The sequence below is a fragment of the Homalodisca vitripennis genome, chromosome X (assembly GCF_021130785.1).
Source record: "Homalodisca vitripennis isolate AUS2020 chromosome X, UT_GWSS_2.1, whole genome shotgun sequence".
In the NCBI taxonomy this organism is placed as follows: domain Eukaryota; kingdom Metazoa; phylum Arthropoda; class Insecta; order Hemiptera; family Cicadellidae; genus Homalodisca; species Homalodisca vitripennis.
Genome location: NC_060215.1, coordinates 65,786,533 through 65,804,033, shown reverse-complemented (window position 1 = coordinate 65,804,033; position 17,501 = coordinate 65,786,533). Strand labels below are relative to the sequence as shown.

The window sequence follows — 17,501 nt, the reverse complement described above, 5'->3', positions numbered from 1 at the left end:
AATTAGCTTCTGATGTCTTAAAGTCCTTAAAATCAGAGCATTCGTACTCATCACATCACGATCAAAACAGGACAACCACAAAACTATAGTGATTTGAGATAATTTAACAGGACATAAATAACATGAACGAGAACGCGCCGTTTTCGTCACAGTTTCACGCACCAGTAACAGGTAATATTTCTCGCTTGGGAGTGATAAAAACAGGAAGATTAGACAAATAAATAGGATGTCAACGAGGAGAGATGGTCAGAGACGATTGATAAGAGTGAATGAGAGACATCCGTGCGGCAGAGTGCGGCAAGGCGGAGTAGCGGACGGCGAGGAATCAATCCCGTTATCGTATCGTACACGGTGGCACATTCGTCGTGTCCGCGTCCGCAGGCTGGGTGGTCCCAAACTCGTTCCTCACACTTGGTTTTGTCAACGCATCAGCTTCGTTTCTAATCACAGCCGCTCATCTGTGTAATGACGGCAGTTGTGTCTCATCTACAGCGAGTTAACGAGCCCGGCACTCTCTTGCTTAGACTGTAGCTACAGTCAAAATGGTTTATTTACAGTGGTAGTGTTGTCTATACAGACATTAATCTGTATAATGACAGCCGTTGTGTATAGTCCATAATGAGTTAACGAGCCCGGCACCCTCTCGCTTAGAGTGTAGCTACAGTCAAAAATGTTTATTTAAACCGGTAATACACTCTATAAATCTGTATAATGACAGCAGTATCGTCAACAGCGAGTTAACGAGCCCGATACTTTCTTGCTTTGTCTGTAGCTGCAGTCAAAATGGTTTATTTACAGTGCAGTCTATATAGACATTAATCTGTATAATGAAGCAGTTGTGTATTGTTTATAACGAGTTAAAATCCCGGCATTCTCTTGTTTAATGTATACCGTAGTCACATTTAAACGTACAGTTTTGTTATGACGGCTATGGTCTTGTCTACGTCAAATTAATGACACGGTCGCAGTTTCACATTAATGGTATACGGCCAAATCTTTCGATTCAGTTAACGGTATTTAACATGGATACACTTTACAGTCACAGGTTTTAATCGTAGATCTGTAATTGATCCATATGTTTCACCTATGAAATAGCTGCTATACTTTGAAACATTACAGCCATTATCACTTGGCTGTAAACATTTACAAGTAAGATAAACTGGCCGATTATGGAGTTTTAATAATTTCAAAAATATTTTACGTGGGCTATGCTTTGAGTTTAAGAAACACAGAGTCCTGTTTTTTCTCTTCCTTATGTCAATTCATCAAAATGTCTCCTTCGTACAAAAAAAGGAAACGTTTAAAAACTGTATGTGGTGTTCTAATCGCGAAACCCAATGTTTTTAATCGTTGGAACCATTGAGGTAATAGTTCATAGATTACGGTTGGATATATAATTTTTAAATTCAATAATCATAATAAACAGGTTTCCCATGGTATACGAGGTTGAGACTGTATAATTCTCTGAAACCAGTGGTCTTCTTTAGTGGATACGGAGACTTTCGCAAAATATGAAAATCAAACAGCAATGAATGCGGCAGTTCCTAGGATGGGTGACCGCAGAACGATCGTATCCTTGCAAAAGGTCCACCTATCTCGATATTCGAGGGGATATAGAAAGAACCTAATATCACTGTGTTTAGATTTAAAAATTGCATTCAGCTTCAGGGCGAGACAAACTGTATGTTTTCTGGCGCCTCTCGTCTTGTTAAAAGCAATACGATGTACATTTAATATGTACATTTGCATCAATTAATGTAGGATGTATGACGCCGAGTTTTTTCTGCTACATCCATTTGCCTTTTGTAACTTAATATATGCTACATGATGATTAAAGTCTGTGTGATAAGTTGAAAGCAATTTCTGTTTCTGCGGTCGGATGCGGGCCAGTTTTGCCAACCTACAGGTTCTAATTGACGGGGGCTGGTAACTATATTGCTATCATTTTATTTACTCATTTTCCACTGATACACTTTTGACAAAGAATGTATATCTCACACGTCAAATAATATAAAATATCAAATACAAAATCAAATAATAATACAAAATATATAGTAACTCAATATTCACCTTATTTGGGAATATAAAATAGAAAAGGTTTAGTAATATTATATCATGAGAAATAAATCTTTGCCATTAGCTTAAAAAAAATTCATTTTTATAGTAATATTCCTTTTCTGTCAGAAATGCCTTTAAAGTAGTTTTAAAGAAAATGTTGTTATACTTTTAAAAAGTTTTAGGCCGAAAGGAAGTTAGTGTGAGATATATAGACTACACTCCTCTGAAAGTGTCAGAGATATAGGGTGTTCTCAAAATGCTGCCGTGCCCAGTATAACATCTCCAGTAATTCTTCTTATTTTCTTCGTGTTACATTTAACACACATGAAAGTTTTAAACAAGTAGAGAACAAAAATGCTGAAATCCGAGGACATGAAAACGCCTCTACAAGAAGTTTAAGGTATAATCAGCCTGTATGGTACTAAGCGCTCTTTTCAGACAAACTCTGAATGCATGAGGAGATCAGCTCCACATCTCAATCCCATAAGACATGACAAGTGGGAAAGTCCGTGGTAACTCATCAGAGCCTCTCCTTCCAGTAGTGTATAGCGTCTCAAACCACAAAGCCAGGTAACTACAAAAGATTCCTTCCGCAGAAATGTGTGGGAGCCTGTTGAAACAAAGTCCACTTTTATCAATTAGCCATGTTACATATGAGAGGAAACAAAATTTGGAAGGCGCAGGTTCCTGTAAAGGGTTCTAATAGTCACTCTGTAGTTCGTGATGAATTAAGAAAAACTAATTGTAGCATAACCTTCTCAATGTTCTGTCACAATCTGTGTAAGTTTAAACTGCCGATGAATATGTGTTAGTTGAACGTAGTGATTTTGACCAGAAATCCCTGATAACATATTCCTAGAAAAGTCACGATGGGGAAGAAAACGTATACTACTCCGAAAGATGCTTGGGTTCTTATTGAGATCATTCCTGAGCGTACTGGTAATAGGATCCAAGTATGTCCATCGTGCTCGTTATAGAGACGTATAGTCGAGATGCAATGCATGATAGACTGCTGGAGTTGTGGCAGATGTAATACAAGAAATATTTGGAGATATTTACTGTCGATCATTTTCCGGGGGTTTCATACTTCTCTTCTTGTTCAACGGGGTATAGTAATTGTATACTTATGCCGACAGACTTGTGGAACGTAACTAAGTGGTAGAAGGTGTCCGTGGTTTGCAAAGAGGCTTTTTGTGCTAATTAGGTAAGGAGATCCTGAGACGTTAGTTGTGAAAAGCAACGTTGCAGAGGATCTTCAGCGTTTTCTCTCTCTACAACCAGTTGAGTTGGCCTAGGATTTATTTTGCAAAAGCCTTAACAACAATGTATGGTGATGTGAATACAAAGTAATCCAACAGTTTTTAATATACACGTTTATTCTATCATCTGCCTTTTTACCTTTTGTTGTGGTAGTTTTTCTGAAATTTGTTTCCGTTAGTAGAATGAATTCCTCAGTAGCATTAAGTTAATATTCATTTAACATTTCCATAACATCTGGGTTAATTGACTTGTCAGGGGAAAGTTATCAATTTACTTTGATAATGGGTACGCTGAAAATTTTATACCTCGAATATTATCTTGTACGATGAGTATCGAAGCTTCCTTAGCCTTACGTTGCCTTTTTAGCATCAAGCATTCATTGGGTTTGTCTTAATCCACCAAAATCAATTCTTGTGTTTTTCTTCTAGCGAACTTAAGATACCTTCTCAAACTACCGTTAATATTTTACCGCTGATGTTCACCTTTGGTGAGTTCTTTATGTGTGACTCTTATGACCTAACAGGAATGGTGTTAACTTGACCTTGGAACTGTAGGACTAGATTATTTCAGTATTTCCACAAACCAACTGTCTTTCAATAAAAGTAGCCAAGTCAAGGAAGAGGCAACTATTGTGCAGAGCCTGTGCAATTAATCATCCTGAGGATGTTCAGGTTGCAAAACAAGCGACTCGTGTTGTCCCCAAGTTGAAATTCAGAGAATCGTGCAGAACAGCACTCAAACATTTACTGCTATTGACTCTTCTCAGTCTCAAAATTTTGTTAACAACTTTATTCTATATGTCTAAATGTGCCCTAGTCAGGGGTCGGGACATACGTGGGTATAAGAGAAGCGGAAGAGACGACAACCGTACTGGAAGACACAGAACGGTAGTGTAGGAGCACTTGCTATCGCAGGCTGGTGTTCAATTCATTAACAGATTCCCCGATTTTATAAAAAGTGTCCGTACGCCCAAGGCGTCAAAAACTAGTTTGAAACACTTCCTAGCGACAAAAGAATTTTACAGCTTTGACGACGAGTTTCTGGCATGTAACAGAGAGACCGCCCAATTCGATGACTGACTCCCGAGCTGGAATTGGGTTGAAATTGGCGATGGACAAATTATTTGAGTGTGTGAATTTTTTGTAAGTTTGAACACGGTAGGATTGTGGTGTGAATGTTTCCAGCCTTAGAATTAAAAATTACGTTTGCTATGCAGTGCTAATTGTAACAAGCAAATAAACGCCTCGATGAGGTATATCGGAGACAGAAGATGCACATGTAATAAAAAGTTGCCACAAAAATCGTAGTGGCCGCTGCAAGTGTCACACTGTTGTACGCGACACGTTGGCTCCGACTTTTTCATACTCTTTTTAGACGGTGGCGAGGAAGAGTTGTTCGACTTGATGGGGTGACGACGCAGCCTCATATGGTTCGTGAAAAGTGGCGACACGTCTTCCGAGAGCCTTTGTTCAATGGTTTTCATGCTGTGAAGGAAGCCGAACCGGTCGTTGAGGCTTGTCTTGTATCGAAAGTATAATTATGAGGCTAATACACGAATCGTCTTCTCATCGTAGACGTTCACTTATAGAGGTCTGTCGTATCCGACCGTGGAACACGGCCTTCGATCTCGCGAAAATGACCACGAGATCTGCAAGAGTTGTGTGAGGTCGGGTAGCTCAACCGTTCATTTCACGAGAGGGAATCTGGTAAATTAGTTGTGTCACTATTGTAGATACCAAGGTCTTTCATACCATTAATTTCTTTTCCTGTTCATAATCTTTTCTCTTGTTTATTCTGTTTATGTTTACCAATGTATTAATTCAAAAAGAATTAACGAAGATTTACTCAATTTACATTTAAATGTAGTTACATGTGATAAACTGTAATATACAATTCTTTGTAACGTTCTATACAATTATGAAGTTGTTTTTTTGCCACATAAGTAATATATTTAAATTATTTCTCTGAAATGGCAAACTACAATGGGCGTTGTAGTGTTACTACTTATATTTAATTGTAAAGTTTTGTAATTCACTAAATATTTTTAAAAGGATACTTCCATATAATAAATTTAAAAAATAAATTTTTGATTCTTTAATACTTAACTAGTAAATAGGTCCTTTCATCTTAAATTACAACAGTCTTAAGTGAACAAAATAAAGCGCATTGATCTTATAATTAACAACAACAAAAACTCAAAACATAAAAATAACAGAGACATATACTAAAATGTATTGATAAAAATGTACGGAGTACTTAATTGTAGACTAATTATGGACCTTCGGCAGAATATAACACCAGCCATTGAATGGCTGATTTTTACTGTGTTTAACACTTATTTGTGTTATAACCTAATAACAATCTACAGTTCGCTTACTTCTATATTACATTCTTAATGTAATGCAGTACAATGTTTTAATGATAAATACTAGACATTTTCTCTTGCTTTCTTATTAGAAATAATTGATCAAACTTGGCCAATATAATTTGAAAAAAAAAAAAATAAACTGAAAATGAAAAGAATTTAAAACTATGCTAGAAGAAAGATAATTTTTAATTCGGAAATGTCGTTAACACCAATACTTTAACACGCCCCAACACGGAGTTTGTAAACCTCTTACGCTGTCCCCTCGGGAAGTATCGAGGCTTGTAAATCATGAAGAGGGGTGCAAGTTTTCAATCCGGCTCGGAATTGTGTAAGCCCGCCTCTCCCGACAGGGGTTCGCTGTTTCAGTTAATCGTGTGTTCAACAATCGTGAGTCGATTTGTTCTTGAAGCAGCAAGATTGTGTTCCTCGATTTTCATTACAAAGCGCATCATTGAGGATGAGCATTCTACATCATTCTTTTGTTTCTTATAGGTGTAGACATATTTTATTATTATATCGACTAATGATTATAAATAATCTTTGTAGACTGCAAGAGATCTAACGACGTGTGTAATATTAACGCTTTGTTACTGGAGTTTCTGCGATTAGTTGTCTGCACCCCACGCAAGAGGCCTAGTATGGGACTATCTCATCCTAAAGTACAATGTTAACGCCAATGACGTCGCCTTTAATACTGCAATGCAATAGTATAGACGAGTTTAAGGCACACAACTGGGAGACCACATGATCGGCTAATTGATCCCGAAGCTAGAGGTGAGATATTACGGAATGAATAAGAACCGAGTGAATGAAACACTTTGTATGTCTGAATAGGGTACTGGAAGCAATGAATAACAACATTTTAGTTGTATTGAGTTCAATTGATAGCGATACAAAGATGACATTGTAATTTTTGCAATAAAGATATTTATTATTTATTATTATTATAATGAATATGGCCATCCCATTGCGCACAGTCCTGATGAGCCTCTTAATCCTGCACGATTATTTTGCGCTTAATATGGCCATCACTTTGCGCACAGTTTGGTATGTTTAGCCTCTTAATTGTGTCCGAAACAAGGACAGAGTTATTAAAATATGAAATAAGTTTCAGAAAGAGTTGCGCAATGTCATGAATCCAACCACTCACCCCTATCACTATAGTAACTCCACCCTGTTCTCACGATTTTTCCTTTCCTTTTCCCATCCTATTTCACATTAAGTCTTCCGTCATAATTCCAGTGATACAAGCAAAAATCAAGTAGCTGATGTAATTTTTTGTTATTAATTTATTAATCACTGGAATACTGTGTGAATCTCTTCGTTTTAAGCTGTAATTTCTAAGTACACTGAAACTTCAACAACATTTACTAGACGTCAATGCTGCATGTAAACTCGGCAGGGGATGTGGAGTTCAGATAAGTAATCTACGGTTAGGTGAAAGGAAGATGGGAAAGCGAATGTGGGTTATGAATATTTCGCTATCTTTATTAAATTGAACTAAACCTTTAAAGAAGCGTCATTGACCTCTTATGTTTACGACCACCAGGAAGAGGTCGTGAACGTACCGTATGTTGTGAACGTATGATAAGAAAGGAACACATCAATAATTCTTTAGTCAGTATTTTGAGATTTATTTTTATAAATGGGCAAAACAGCTAGTGCCTCAATTAGTACAAAACATTACGATTAGTGAAACTGGATTTAAGACATATCAAAAATCTATGCTAGAACACATTTATCAGGAGGACTTTTAATACTTTAATAGATTACTGATAATACATTAATAGTTTGCCGTCCATTATAAATACGAGTATATATTTAGCACATATAAATTAATTAATGGTATTCATTCGTAAGTATTTGTACGTTTACTCTTAAAAATTAAAATTTTAAATGTACACCAAAGTGCTTACAAATTATAAATAGTATTTCATCTTATAAAATAATAAAGTTTTATTTTAATGAGTGGCCAACTTTGAACTGGTATTCTGTATTTTAAATGATGCATTAATTTTTGCAAATAAAAACAATGGAAAAGTTAAAACAAAGCCCCTTGTTCTTGATTGAACGCCTCTATAGTTAATCAGGCCACATCCACAATACAACATGTTACGATAATTTTAATGAAGCGTCGAACGGAATATATTGAGAGAATTTGTAGACTTACATCATTAACACATAATTTTAATATATCGAGGAACAATAAATATAATGTCATTTACATTATTTATTGATGATTGTTTAAACAATGTTTATAATTTATGGTATCTCTTTGAGGTACGCAACAAATTTCAATTTCACAAAACGATACATCGTTAAATTTGTTTATAATCAAAACATAAGGACTGATTGACGATTAATTCTTGCACGATCTATTGAAAACGGGCTACGCGCCTCTATAACCTATGTTCATTGCAACAAGTTTTCAAATGTAACATCCTTAATTTACTGATCCATCATTGAAAATTCTCCAGAAAAATCATTAAGGAGGTAAACTTCTATTTTAAATCGGCTTTCAGATTTCGGATGTGAAAATTTATACTCGCTTCATCCCTCGTAAATTACAAATAATTCCTGAAATATAAGAGAATAAAACATGCTTGAAACCAAAGTAGAGTATAGGCATAACATTATAGCCAGTATTTAATCTGGTTATACAGAACTATTCGTACTGCTTTTCAGTCATATCCATTGATTGGAAAGAAAATAAAGCATAATTAATGAAATTTGTGAACTTTACTTTATTGAAAGATACTTATTTGCATATGTATTCTAAAATGTATTCCTAGAATGAAAATACGATTCGGGGATAAATGATCCTAATAGAATCAGTAGATGGAAACGCAGTATAATAATTTCACTTCGATTTTGACTACTAGTTTTAAAATCAAAATGTGCATGAGTATAATAAATTTGTACCGAATAATAACTTCCTGTTCATAAATCAGAAAATTTATTTCTTTATAATCACACATAACAAACGCATATGTAGCCACATGGGACGAATCCTGTGAGTGGCCCTGAGTTGTGATAACACTTTGTGCGCCTATTTAATAACTAGGTGTTGTAGAAAGAGAGAGAGAAACAAGATCAAAATCAACAACAGTACTGAGAAATAAAATAAAATAAGAAAAGATATGTACAGTACTAGATAAGTTTATTCTAAGACCACAGAGCACTATTAATTGACATTTACCATTACAGAGATACTTTTCTTCTTTTATTATATAGAAGGATTTTGTAACCAGTTAATATATGAAAATACACACACAAAAAGCAAAATAAACATTGGATCAAATTTGATTTAAAGAAAAGTGTTGATTCAAAATACGCTTTGTGTTTTACTCATAACGTGGCAAGGTGGTAATAGTAATTTTGGAAGTTAAAGGCATTAACTAATATTCTTCTTAGTGTTTCACGTTTTTAGTTTTTCATTTATGTTAGAAATATCATTTTGAATTGTTTTAACTGCGGCATTAAATATAAATTAATTACGTAGCTCAAGAGAATATTTTTTTACAGTCCATGATAACAATATTAATTTTTAACAAGTCACAATCATAGTTTGTTGTCGTCACAATCCAAAAACGGTAGGCTCTAACCGTTCAATCCAAAAACATAACAGTAGCCTCTAACCGTTATATTACGTTTTCGACAGCGTATAGAAATATTTCTGTATGCAGTTGTGTTACACGAAGTAACTTACAAGAACAAGTTTTCTTATTTTATATTATTAAATGTAGCGCTGTTTGCATTATATAATGATTATTGCAATATGGAGGAATTTGTATGTATTTGCATTTGAAATTACTAACCACAGAACATTCTGCAGCACACATACACACATAGTAGGTTACTATAGCGAGTTTGGAGATCTCAGAAGTATTGTATACTACAACGAGTACGGTCCATTGGTATAAAACATAAAATACAAAACTACGCTTACTTACAGGTATAAAACCATTGCTGTTTGTGAGAGTAAGATATTATGTTATCGATTTCAAATTACTACCTGAAACTTACTAATAGTAGGCCTAGTGTTTGTAGAAGTACTTTCCACCTGACTTTATGGATATATGACCCGACTATGGTTTAACGGTTTATGAAATGGTTTTCCCGTCACGTGTCGAAATGGTGCCGGGCCGCGGCCGAAGCGAATGTAGGGGAAAGGTCTGCCTTGAGCCCCTGCTTGTGAACTATCCGTGGCCTGTGTAGCAATCTCTGGCTAGATCACGCCACATAACCTGTCCGGACTATTTATTGAAATCTCACACAACTTTTATCTCGCCTGGTCATGTTCGGTTACGCTATATTCGTGGAATTTGTTTTCCCATGACAGTCTAGTATTTGTCCACTTTGAACATTTCCGGCCACGGAGTCGTATCCCGCATACCACCCGTGGTCCCGCAACCTCTGGAGATTCTCGCGTAGTATGTATTATTCGATTTACCGTAACTATTAAGAGGCTCCCTTCAACTATCGCTTGAGGTTATATGGAAATTTATGTATTACAGACTATCAAGAGCCTCATGAACTCTTGTCGGAGTGCTGTTGAATTTTCCTTCCCATTATTTTCTTTTAGTGCAACTCCAAAATCTTTTAATGTTTAGACATAAAAAAATGCTTAGGCATTTCTCTTATAAGCAATCGAGTCCAAGCTTTATATTCTTGCATGTATTAACCGAACTTAAACGACAAAAATAAACGAGTATAGTGTCCAACGGCAATTTAAAATAACACACAATGAAGTTTACCAGGTATAATCAATTTATCGTTTAAATAAATAGGATAAATTGGACATAGCTTTAAATATAGCCCATAAAGCTTTAAATATTAGTATTATTTTCATTATGGGCTGATGATTAAACAAATTTCTATATAACCGTCCAAGTAAATGGTTAACACTGTGATTTACTTATATGTTTGTATGTGTAAATGTACGAGTAGTTCCAATGCTTATATTTAGCACAAATTAGTTGCATTCTATATGTTCCTGAAACTTTACTTGTGTTTGAACTGCTACTTAATTTGCATACATAACTGGTATTAATGTATTTACTTCGCTCAGATAATTCAAACACAATTGAAGATCAATACAACATAATTTATGTTGTTATCATATTTTTATATTATTTTTCTGTAGAGACATTGGCTAATTACTTTTCTCTACATAATTTTTCTCTCCATCATCTTTATTAGTAAAATACGATACAAAACTTCTTTTTACTTGAAAAAGCTTACAAGAATACTCGTACATATAAAAATAAATACAATCCAATAACAACAATCCTAATTGTATTAAGAACAAACGTCATTTAAAAAGAACAATATTAAGTTTATGTAGTACATTATCAATTGTTATCATTAGTTCAGCACGAACACGTTTAATGTATTCGTGTGCGATTACAAATATGTATGAATATAATTCTATAAATGTATTCATAGTTTTTTTTTTTACTGAAACATAACGTTTCACTATGCCCAATGTTTATTAAAACATTCAATTACTACAAATTTTATGGTGTACATTTACCTGTTAGGTAAACAATAGTAACGCCTTAGACGCAGTAACTTCTAAATGCGTGTTGCCCCAACGTGTTGGGGGTTGCTTCTTGTCAAAATGCTGGCGCTTTGAAAAATCGACCCCACTTCGTGGTACACGGTGCTTAGATCGATTCATGATCAAAACAATCATTCGTACTTAAACATTAATCAAACCTCCGTCCAATGTGAGTAATCATATAATTTGATCAGAAAACAATAAGAATTGGAGTTTCGTAATTAAAAAAATGTTGTTATTTAAAATAATGATTATTACAATATTTAAATTTAGACAAAAATTTAAACATTTTGTCTAAATTTAAACCTATACGCTATGCAATAGTAAGGTAAACGGGATACACTAGTTTTGTGAACAATTTCTTATTGTTTATGTCGTCAATGTTTGATACGGTACTAATTAATTTTTTACGAACTTTTCATTTGATTACATAAAAATTGAAATGAAATTTAAAACTATAGCTTAAAAATATTAGACTGGTTTTTGGATCACTACTTAAAAGTTAAAAATAGTTTTCTGCATTATACAACTAGTAATCCAAATTACGGATATAAATCTTTCAAATCGCTCCGTATTCATAAATAATTGACAAATTAGTTTATTAGCACCATTCTAAACAATAATTGTTCTAAATTAGTCGTTAACCTACACAATGCTGATAATAGACTACATTACATGAAACATATAATTCTTATTACAAATAAATGCTTAATTTGTGTTGTGAATTAATATTTGGGAAATATTTAAAGTGTACTCTATAATTTTCGATGCTATTACACTGAATGTGTAACAACATAGCTATTTAATGTATAGTCTAATATAATCAGGTTGTAAATAAATACAACAATCACGCAGACATTGCGTGATTAAATATCAATATAAAACACGCAACAATAGTTAGGACTTAATTACTTATTAATTTCTGGAATAGCATTTATTGTTATCAGGTTTAAATAGTCTATTTTGGAAACTTTAGAAGTCTAAAATCGGAAATGTGAAAAGATTTAGGATACCGTTCCATAATTTTTATCGGATTGTTATCTGAGTTTAGAAATATTCAATATTTTCATTGGAATCCCCTCCCCCTGACTTATTCATAACGGCTCCACTCATAAATGTTGATTGTTATGCAGCCACAGCATAAATAAAGCGGTTTCAGGACGCCGCCCTTGTTATCACCAGTGTTTTAGAAAACGCTATGCCTAGAAATCTTTACAAGGCTTTGGGTCACAGGTAAACTACAATTTTACTTAATGAACTATTTGTTGCCCTAATAACTTGAATGTGTCTGTATATTAAATTTGTCCGATCCAATAATAAATTACAAAATAATAAAAACACTAAACATAACTGTAGAACCTTAACCAAGGAGATTATAAAAGATTCAAATTAAAATATCAATATTTACAGTCATTGAAAACTCCTTAAAGAGAAGAAGTATTTTTTTATTGCAGCAGATTTGTATCGTTATTAATATTTGTATTATACACAAAGACAAAGGAACTTCACTTCGAAATACGGATTGAATGTAAATTGTAAATTTTTCATCATTTTAGTAAGATAATATTCTTCTCAAATGCGCGCTGGTCTGTTCAAGAGTGTGGATTCTTAATTCAATGCTTTAATTTAGTTTATTTCATACACAGCTCGATTGGTAGGTTCATGTGGACTATGTGCGATATGGATAGTAGGGTTTAATAAACCTCCGCCGATATAAATAGAACTAAAAATGTTGTTGTGTTCTTAATTTTTATCAAACAGTTTTAAAATGTACATATCTGTAAACTTACTACTTTTATAATTTCGACACCTACGCCATTATTTATTTTTATAATTTAATTGTTGATTCCTGCCTCACTACATTTATATTTAACTAGGGGGTAGTAACCAAACTAAACCACACAGTGTTAATTCTAAGACATATTTTGTATGACATTATATGTGTTTACTTGTCGGATGCAATAGCAATTTCGCAACTACGTTTCAACACCATTTTATATTATTTAAGTTTTATTAGTTTTTTTATAGCATTCTACTGAAGACAAAGTTCTAAAAGTCGAACTTCATTCACAAAATCTAAAAATCACCTTTTTAATATATTTTGACATGAAAAGATTTTTAAGCTGCAGTTTATATTTTATAGATACCAATTTTTTCTGACTTGCTAATCTGCAGAAGTATTTCTAGTAATAAGATATGGAGAAGAGTGTTTTTATGTATATTACCGAACTTTGAAATCAGCAGAGTCGATAATGTCTAACTGCATTTTTGCAATATACTAAGAAAGATCATCTTTGATCAAAGATCAAACTATTGTGACTGATAATGTCAGCAGCGCATGATTACTATTGCATGTAAATTGAATGTATACAAACTCTCGAAGAATCATTGTAATTTTATTGTATTACATAACTAGAAATAGAAATCTGTTAATAGTTAATAGAAATCTGTATAAATTATTTTCCCCGCCTTCAAACCTCATATATGCAAAAGTAATAAATAGAACATATGCTGGAGAAATGAGTTTAAGTTTTTTACTATGATGAAAAAGTTCCCCATCGTGTTAGTCTAGGTATTGTTTGTGACGAGATTTTAACCTGGCTATTATATCAAACAAAGCAAACTTATAGAAAAATACGTGGCTTTATTTATAATTATTAGTACATGCTGCTTAATATGAGTACATAAGATGTTGTGTGCATATTTGTCATAAGGTTAAATTTCTTTTCATATCCAAGGGTGAAAAATAGATGTATCATGTTAACAGTTTCTTATCACCAATAGGGCATTTTTCAATGTTGGATCTACACCATTGACTTCGAGACCAATTGTGTTTTATTTTTGTCACGTAAAAGTACTTTGTTAATACATTTTTATTTTTTGTGCTATATTATATTCAAGGAGTGTCTATCAAAACCCATATTAATGCATAAAACCCATTTTTGAATTCAAAATAGTTCTAGTTGAAAATGTATGAGCGTTTGGATTTTATTTTAGGTACACAGTAGTGTAAATGTAATTCAACACTTTAGACAGACCATCTGGTTGGTGGTATCTGATAATATTCGGGATGTTTGTACAAAAAGCTTAAGAATTTTTTTTATTTACTTTTTTGAAGATTTAAAAAATTATAGTTTGTGTGTTTAAACATATTTAAGTATTTTTTTTTTGAAAGGTCATTATAGTTTGTCCTATTTAAATAATATATACGGTTATAATGGAATAAACTGTATCTGTATCTATATTTAAAAAATTGCTTTATACTTTTAATTTTTTTTAAACAGCTGAACTAAACATTACAAAACTTATTTGTCGTTTTGAAGTACATGGTTTATATATAAAGTAAATACTTAAATTGTGTATATCATTTTTATACTTCTTATTCCATTGGACCCTTAAATCACACTAAGTATATTTTTTTAAAATTTATATCTATCCGAGTAATTGAACTATATGAATATTAATTAACTCAGTAACTATTAAGTTAGGTTATTTACTTAATACTGGCCAAAGCTTATCTTACACCCTCAACTGTAAGACCAATGATTTATGCTACTCATAGGCCTAATAAAATAGTAGGTGTTTCATGATAAGTAGAGGATCGGATAATCTAAGAATTAATTGACCCCAATATGTTCCTGTTCCAATTGAGTATTTTTGTTGTTATAAAGTTTGGTCTAAAAAGACTTTAAGGTTATAAGGTAACAGCGGGTCCAGAGCTTCAAGTACTTGAAAATAGGTCTCATTGTTTTGTTGTCCTATTTTTAAGTGAAGCTTAATACTTGGCTAGCTGTAGATTGAGGTTCTCCATCAGCTAGCTTATGCATTATTAAATTTTTATTTATGTCCAAGCTGAACTTCTCAATAAATGAAATAAACACCATTTTGAAAATGCGATATGTTTGATGTTGTAATAGCCGGTACTGAGTGTATAATGTTGAGAAATCAGTAACGCTGTCAGATGATATCACAAATCGTTCTCGATTACCCAAGTACAGTCTTACCTGAGGATGGGCGGTCAGAGTAGCGCGTGCAGTACACCCAGGCTGGCCACACTTGTCCGTTGTTGTCCTTGTCCTCTGCAGAGGACGCTGCCCCAGAAGACAGCTGATCTCCCGCTTGCTGCAACTTGTCCGTCTGCTTCCCACAGTCTTCGCCACTAATAGCTGCCGTCTTCAACGCGCTCTTGGAGGTCTTCCTTCTAATCTGCTGACTACAAGAGAGTGGTGGCGATTTGAGTGAGCGGGTGAGTCTCCCGAAGTCAGGTCGCAAGATGTTATCCACCGAGAAAGTCAAGGCGGAAGGTCCTGGGCCCGCTGGGTGCTGAGGTGACGGAGATCTCGGGGAAGGAGATCTGCAGCAGTCGCACTGGCGACCTTGTGTAGATCCACACGATGAGCCGGGTCTGAAATCCACAACAGGGTAACCGAGCAGGTCCTTGGCGCTCTTCTGGGGCTTGATGGAGCCTAGCAGCCGGCTATCCACGAATCCCTGATGGTCGGGCAAAGGGACGGGCATAGACCTTCCGACAAACATGCTTATAGATTCCGGGGGCTTAATAGGTGTCTGTAGCACCGGCATCGTGGCGGGAACCTCAGGGTACACAGTAGGTAGGTGAAGACTCAGTGGAAACCTGTTGGGAATAACCCCCAGGCCGTACACGAGGGAGAGACTCGCCATGTTGGGATGGTAGAGGTGGCTGCGTGTGTCGCTCGCAAAGCCGTTCCGCCGCTCCGGAGATATCGGACTAGGAGAACAGGCTGACGAGGAATCACTGTACGGCTGCTTATCGGTCGGACTTTGCTTCACGGAATGGTTCGAACAACTCTCATTGGAGTGTGGCCTGCTGGGAATCTTGACGTCGGGAACTCTTCTGATCCGGAACGACGGCCTGTCGAATGGATGGTTCGGAGTGGACTCATCGCCTTTCTGGCAGATAAAGACGGGGTTACTAGTGGTCTCGCAAGGATCGGGGTCGTTGACGGAACTCGGTGGACTGGAACATCTCGTCAGCAAGGCGATTTGATGGAACGCAGATTTCGGTTTGGTCTTAGCATCGGCGGTAGCCTCGTCCCCCGGTCCACTCTGAGGGTACCCACTGGCGGCCTCGGAGCCCGGCCGTCTATTCGTCGTGGGACCCGGACTGGCCGCGCTGCTCGGGCTACACCTCTCCGTCTCGAGAGCCATCACGTCTCGCACACACCACACCGGGGACTACGCGTTTCGCGACCGCGACCGCAACCACATTTGTTTAACAGTACTTGTACGCCGAGTCGGGCCGGGCAATGATTGATATCGTAGGAACTGACGGGACGGCACGGCACGGCACCGTCCTATCCCCACCGAGGACCACACACGACGCTCCACGCTCGGTACCTGTAGTACTAGGTAGAGCCGGCAGGTCGCGCCAGCGCCACCGCCACGGGATACGTATCGTTCCGGTACTGTCACTGTACCCGTGGTCTCTGCAGCACACACTGTCACTGTACCCGTGGTCTCTACTGCACACAGATGAAGTTATACTGTATCCGCACCCGTCCGGGACAGCGTGTCACTTCCACAACCGCGTTTTCAAAGTGACAGCTTAAACTAAGACTTCACTTCAAAAATCTGTGGTGTCCTTTTTGGTGCCCGCCTCCGCGCCCCACCATCGCTGCTAGCGTCTATATTAGTCTCTCTGTAGAAGGCCGGGTATTCGCCCACCTAAGCTCCGCCCAGGACCTCCCCTCTGCGCGCAAGTTATGCCACGCCCTACCCCTACCATTAGCCTACCCCTACCATTAGTCTACCCCTACTTCTCCTGACACCCTACGGTCCTAATCACGTCGCTTTCAGTAATCTTCTCTCCTGAAATAAAATTCAACGTATTTTGACGTTATTATTTAAGTTCTAGGCGTGGCCTTCTATAAAGCTGTTCAGTTCATAAATACTGTTGTATATATGTTTACATTACATGAGGATGGATGGAAATATTTGAGTTGCGATGGACGGGGAATACGGAATCGATTGCATAAAGTTTTCATTCCCTCTTTAAACTATCAAACAATACTCTTTTCTCCTGTTTTGTGAGTACGCTCTTATATAATTTGAAGTGTTTAAAGCTCACTTTTATTATTTGTATTAAAAATTATAAAGTCATTAATACTATTATTTTAATGGTCTAATAATAATATCGAGCATATGTTTAATTATATTAGTATATGAAATAAATCTTACTTTACAATCACTTTTAGGTGTTCACATTGTTTATTC

The 17,501-nt window shown here is 35.7% G+C and overlaps 1 protein-coding gene across 1 annotated transcript in view; it reads right to left on the bottom strand.

Moving 5' to 3' along the window:
- Positions 1–16,862, bottom strand: part of LOC124369100 (homeobox protein engrailed-like) — a 36,019-nt gene extending 19,157 nt beyond the window's left edge. The window contains exon 1 of the mRNA XM_046826840.1: positions 15,254–16,862. Coding sequence (XP_046682796.1) covers positions 15,254–16,436 — 1,183 coding nt within the window. The 5' untranslated portion in view covers positions 16,437–16,862. The remainder of the gene's footprint in view (positions 1–15,253) is intronic.
- Positions 16,863–17,501: the final 639 nt, after the last annotated feature.